General features: G+C 35.1%; 1 protein-coding gene across 1 annotated transcript; it reads left to right on the plus strand.

The window, feature by feature from the left end:
* Positions 1-940: 940 nt before the first annotated feature.
* On the plus strand, positions 941-2,884 carry LOC141818960 (phospholipid:diacylglycerol acyltransferase 1-like). Its single transcript, XM_074706356.1, has 2 exons — positions 941-1,147; positions 1,778-2,884. Exons 1-2 carry the CDS (start codon positions 1,044-1,046, stop codon positions 2,253-2,255), a joined length of 582 nt encoding a protein of 193 aa, XP_074562457.1. The 5' UTR covers positions 941-1,043; the 3' UTR covers positions 2,256-2,884.
* Positions 2,885-6,318: the final 3,434 nt, after the last annotated feature.

A 6,318-nucleotide genomic window follows, 5' to 3' on the forward strand; every position in this document is an offset into this window, starting at 1 on the left:
CTTGCCTAAGGTGAATGGGTGTTGGAACCAAGGTTCAAAATCTTGAACCATGTTGGAGTTCTGGTCTTTTACTGGAATGATACTATTTTGGTATCATGCTGACATTTCAATGCATGGTGCCAGTGATGGATTGGAGGTTGAAAGAGGAAGGAGATGAAGCAGAGGAAGAAGACATTGTTTGTACCGAGTGGTATCGAGTTTCGATAATGTACTGAAATGATATGTTTTGACTATTTGGGCTTGTACAAGATTTCAAACCATGGTTAAAACTGGAAGGGTTGAGATGAAGTTTGGCTAATAGGATGAGGTAAAGTGGCTTTTTGGATTGAGTGGGTTCATATGGGGAGGGTTTGGGTGAGCTAGATTGAATTGGAGATTGTATGTTCAAAGTGGCGAAAAGTTTATTGCCTAGAGCTTTGTAGCACTGTAACAAGATGCAACAAGGCTTTTGATGCTTTCAAAAGCTCTCTTGCTTGACTCTCTTTTTACAGGTCTGTGTCCAATGAGAATTCACCATGCTGCCAAGTCGTTTAGGTGGCTCCAGTCTATTCTTGTATTTTTTTCAACCTATTCTTGTAATATTTTTCAAGTATTGTCTGAGAATTGTGTGAACACGTATCAGCTTTTCATTGGCTAGGTATAGAGGACATGGATTTAATTAAGTTCTTGTCGCCTATCAAAATGCCTTGAGAATTTTTGATTTTTTTTTACTCATTGGTTAATATCTTCAATCTTAATTAACTGTTGCATGTCTTCCTTCATAGGTTTTGCAAGCTGCACCACCTCTAGTGGTCAACGTAATTATATCGATAAAGTAATTTTAATGTCAGAATAGAGTTTTCCCAGACCTAACATTTCTAATAGGAAAGACCTTTGGTGTATACAGGATGCAGTCAAAGGAAACAGTGTTGCCTATTCAAATTTCTTGTCAAATTTGGACCGAATACCATGAATTGGGTTGGGCAGGAATTAAAGCAGTTGCTGATTTTAAAGTATATACTGCTGGTTCTCTTCTGGATCTTCTTCATTTTGTTGCTCCAAAGATGATGCAGCGAGGAAGTGCTCACTATTCATATGGAATTGCTGATGATCTTGATGATCCAAAGTATATGCACTATAAGTATTGGTCAAATCCCTTGGAGACAAAGTAAGCAACTTGCAAACTCTAGAATTGTCCATTAGGACCTATTTTAAAAGCAAATCCTTTGCTTATCTGTATCATGATTTTAGACCGAACTCCTTGCTATATTTGAAAATATATTTTTCAGTCCCTGAGATAGGTTATTACTTCTCTGAAGCACAACATAATAAGCATCAAAATCAAAAGGTATTTGACTATTCCATGCAAACTTATCTCCAGAATTGTCTCCTCCTGATCATCCTAAAAGTATTTAGAGGAAATGCAACAAGTAGAAGCACAACTTAAATATTTTAGTTTATGAGAGAAAAAGTTCTGTTTTTGTGATACAAATTAAATGTCAAACAAGCATTTTGCTTAACTACCATGTAGTTTTAGAGAAGAAAAAAAGAAAGAACAATCAATTATCTTGCACTGAATAACAAGATAAATATTAGCTGCATTCTTTATGAATATTAAGTACCTACAGAGAAAATTTGAATTTACAGTTGAGAAAGTGTACTTGTAGCATCTTTAATTGAAAAGATAAATCCATATATTTTCCATTTTCTAAATACTGTATTTAAATGTGGCAAGAGGAACATTAGTTTACATTCATATTCTTATACTGATATTAATGTACAAATTGCTGTCTCCCAGGTTACCTAATGCTCCTGATATGGAGATATACTCCCTATATGGAGTGGGAATACCTACAGAAAGAGCATATGTTTACAAGTTATCCCCATATGCAGAATGCTATATTCCATTTCAGATTGATACTTCTGCAAACGATGAAGGAAACCGCTTGCAAGGTGGTGTATACCTGGCTAATGGAGATGAGACTGTGCCAGTGTTAAGTTCAGGATATATGTGCGCAAAAGGGTGGCGTGGAAAAACCCGATTCAATCCTTCTGGTATGAAGACTTACATCAGGGAGTATGATCACTCTCCTCCAGCTAATCTCTTGGAAGGCCGTGGTACACAGAGTGGTGCTCATGTTGATATAATGGGCAATTTTGCATTGATAGAGGATATTATTAGAGTAGCTGCTGGGGCTACGGGAGACGACTTGGGTGGCGATCAAGTCTACACTGATATATTTAAATGGTCAGAAAGAATCAACTTACATTTATAAATCCAGTTGAATACCCATAATGTGAATACTTGAAGTACATACAAGAAAGAGCAGTGATTTTATGGTACATAATGGAGGTATAATTTGTGTGATCGTCATTTATCTGACGGCCAATGATAAATTAAGAGGTTGTCATTCGAGTGCTGCTACCATTGGTGGATGTAGTTGGGGAAATCTTTTGTGAACATGAAAGTTTTCTGTTGAAGCTCCATTGGGCAATCAAATAATCGATTGAATCAATCAATCATTTATATAGGTTGTGCTTCCAGCTCTATTGATTGTATTAAGCATTTTACTACTTACAATATATTTTCTTTGGAGGATATCTTGAAGGTTCTATAGAATGACACGGTGAAGAAGAGAAGATTGCCAGTGCTTGTCCTTCGGTCTAGAATATATTTCCCTTTGCGGGATTGGAATTCACAAGGCTTGGAGCAGCAGCACAAGGTAGCTAGTTACTAATTTGGAAAGGCTGTGACTTGGTGCATTTTGTGCTCATCCAGGTGATGAACTCTGATTGTCTTTTAAGCAGGTTTTTTTTTTTTTGTTATTGTATTTTGTGGCAATTCATCTAGACCATGGAATTATCTTATTCATTTGTTATATTCGAGCGTGGCTGGAAATGCCTAAGCCCAAATTAATTTTGAATTCACAGAGTTATGTTTATAAATACTCTTTGTTCTTAAGTCTGGAAATTCATATTAAATTATAATGTCATAATCTCATTCACTTATGGCTTGATAGGATTGGCTTAATGATGACTTTGCCATTATATAGGCAGCATGTGGGTAAACTAGCAGTTGTGGGTAAACTTTTTATACCAAGACTTTAGAAGCTCAAAGAAACAAAAGGGCCAATTTTGTAAATTGAACCAGTTTAAAACCATCTACAAATTTTGAAACCATTTAAAATGTTTTAGTGGAACGCTGACGACCTTTGGGCACTTGAAAACTTTAAAAAGAAATCAAAAAGGACTTCAAATGATCTGAGGAAGATATTAAGATCTGACAAAGAAAACACTTATTTTTTAAATTGAACCATTTTAGTGTCATTTAATAGTTCTAAATAAAATTGCTCCCTATATGATATGGTGTAATGATAAGAGGTAGCGCACATGTATGCGGCATTTGAATAATTAGTAATATTTAAGTATTATTTTAGGAGTCATTTTATTTTTTAAATTTATTGGATGGTTGAAATATGAAGTCGAATAGTCTATTTTAAGATTCATTGATGTAAATTGAATATTTAATATATAAAAATAATTTTAGATAAAATTGTTGAATAGCCTTCAATACTAAAACATTTAGAAAGCACTAAAACATTTAAAAAGGTTAATATGACTCTGGAGGATCCAGAAACATAAAATAGGGCTAGTTTTAGGAATTAGACGAGTTTAGGAACCTTGAGTAGTTTTCGGAACATTTAGATTGTTTTTTAAAATCAAATATCAAAATAAAAAAAAAGTGCAATAAGACTTGTGCGGTAAAATGGGTTAACCTATGATAGGACTGATCAATCTATCAAAAATCCATCATATCATATTATGGGGCGGAACGGGTCGGCTCGCCGTCTTGCCTGGGCCAATCCAAGGATCAATCCAAAGACCTACTAAAAACCAAGTCAATCTCCAATCCAATTCAACTCAAAGCGAGTTACGAATTAGATGGGTCAATCCAAAAACCTACTAAAAAATAAAATATATATATAAGGTTGAATTTTTACGTTTGGATTGCGGATTAAGTGGGTTATGCCCACGAGTCCAATATATATATATAAAAAATAAAATATATATATATAGAACAATATTAAAAATTTTAAGTTTGGTTGCAAATTCGGTGGGTTAAGCCTACGAGCCATTAAAAATTTTTACTTTTATTTTAAATTTTAGAGAAAAAAATAAGTTTCTCAACTCGCGGGCCAACCCAAGTACCACGGGTCAAACCAACTTGTGTGAGTCGCGGATCTAGGCAAGCCAACCCACTAGGACCACCTTAAAATGAGTTGATAAAATATCAATTCAATTCACTTAAATTGTTTGATAAGGTAGGCCAACTCAATGGATCTAACCTAAATTGACGTTTTAATAAGACTCCAAATGATAAATACAATACAATTTTTTTTATATGATGGTTCTATGACTAAAAGGAGTTAATAGCACTTGACCTACAAATACAACTCTTATTTTTACTAATGTTTTTAGAAAAGTCAATCAACAAGGTTAAATACAATGGAAATAAACATAAGTCGAATTAATATTAACAATACTGGTATACTATAGTTTAAAACTCTTAATCATACTCACGGCTTATGACTTTTTGATGAGTCACTCTCAAATTTTCATTATATTTTCATCTTCTCGGGTTTCTTTTAAAAGAGGAAAAACCTCTTATAAGTCTTACAAGAAGATAGAAACTATAAGTAAAGATAAGCAAGACAATTATGAATCTAGGCTATGAAACACATCAAGGAAACTCAAGGAATATCAAAATGTTGATCAAATTTTTTTAGTCTCAAGGACTCTCCTTAGTCTCCTTATACAATCTTCACATTTCTATTATGTAATATGCAAGTCAACTAGACACATCCCTAATCGATTGTTCTCATGATCGCCTTAGGGCTGTAGTTCGCTAACAAATCTTGAAGTCCACCATCTCCACACTAGTCGACAATTCTCCTCAGCAATGACTAGTTAAGTCGATTGATACCAACTTTAATAGACTACTCAACTAACTGCTTCTTATTTCTAATCTAAACTCTTTCTTCCATCTGATTAACAATCTTCTTTTTGGCTGTTGTTAGGGATCAATTGGTTGCCTAAATGACTCAACATGTCCAATCAATTGAGCTTTGAAGATAATCATTCAATTGACTAGCTATCAAGCATGAGCTAATTCCTTAATCAACTTGATTTACTAGTTAACTAGATTGTTGATTCTAACCAATCTAATGATATAGTTCTTGCTTAAGTCAAGAGCTATTGTGAACTTAAAATACGAATCACTTGACTCTCACAATCCACTTAAATTTACCTTTTACAACTTGATTTTAACCACCAAAATCATTTTCCATTGTGTCTTTCTGATGCATCGAGCCCTCAGCTAGCTCCACCTGTCATCCTTTGCTATTTATCAACATATATAGTTAGCTTATCCTATTTTCATCAACATTGGAACCTTGATGTTCTTCGCCCGTCAATCTCTCAAATGTACTATTTCATTCTTTTTCAATTTTCAATTGACCTTAAGCCTTCAAGCCAACCAATTTGGCAATGCTAATGCATCCTCTACACTTATCTTGTTGAGTCACAAACTCCACAAGCTTCATGTGCATCTTTGTTAAGTCCTTGCACAAGTTAACACACATTAAATACATAGGTAAAATCTAACTCAAACCCTTTGTCTATTGTTCTGGTCGGATGTCGTAGATGGTCAAGTCATTAGTCAATAAGCGATTCGACGCACGTCAGACTCTACTTCCGTCAGTTGAAGAACTTAAATACAAACTTGGAAGGGAGGTTAGGTTGGCGCCAGGAAGTCTCAGCAAATCACTCCAGCATTCAAGTTAGGGTTTGTTGAAGAAAGAGAGTGATGTTTTCTAGAGAAAAAAGAAGAATTCTCGAATTTGCCTGAGTCTATATATACCTTTGCGAGAGTTTATATACTCATCTAAAAAGCATCTCCACGTCGACCCAAGGGGAGGGATCGTCTGGAGAATTCGAGGAGATCATCTAACAACTGCTGACATTATACGCATATAGGAGGAATCTAGGAGACCAGATCTAATAACCTCATAATCACCCTCTTTTTGTTAAGTTGTTATGCGGCTGTCACTGAATATTTCAACTTCCTTTTGGCGTTATGCACAGATATGGGAGCGTCTGGGGGAGATTAGGTCTGATAACCTCGTAATTGCATTCTTTTTATATCTTCTAGTTGTTACATGCTTCAGGAGTTTGTGCAACCTCCAAATTAGGCAAAAAGGTGGTGTCCAATGCCAGGATAATGAAAGGCCGAGTGGTCGAATGACTGAGCGATTGAGTGGCCGAGATGCTAAGTGGTCG

The sequence above is a fragment of the Curcuma longa genome, unplaced genomic scaffold, assembly GCF_044706935.1.
Source record: "Curcuma longa cultivar G26 ecotype Majalengka, Jawa Barat unplaced genomic scaffold, ITB_CL_G26_1.1 contig_26966, whole genome shotgun sequence".
NCBI classification, from domain to species: domain Eukaryota; kingdom Viridiplantae; phylum Streptophyta; class Magnoliopsida; order Zingiberales; family Zingiberaceae; genus Curcuma; species Curcuma longa.

Coding starts and splice junctions, on each gene's coding strand:
- LOC141818960 (XM_074706356.1), top strand. CDS start 1,044: ATGATGCAGCGAGGAAGTGCTCACTATTCATATGGAATTGCTGATGAT. Junction 1,148..1,777: donor TCAAATCCCTTGGAGACAAA/GTAAGCAACTTG, acceptor GCTGTCTCCCAG/GTTACCTAATGCTCCTGATA.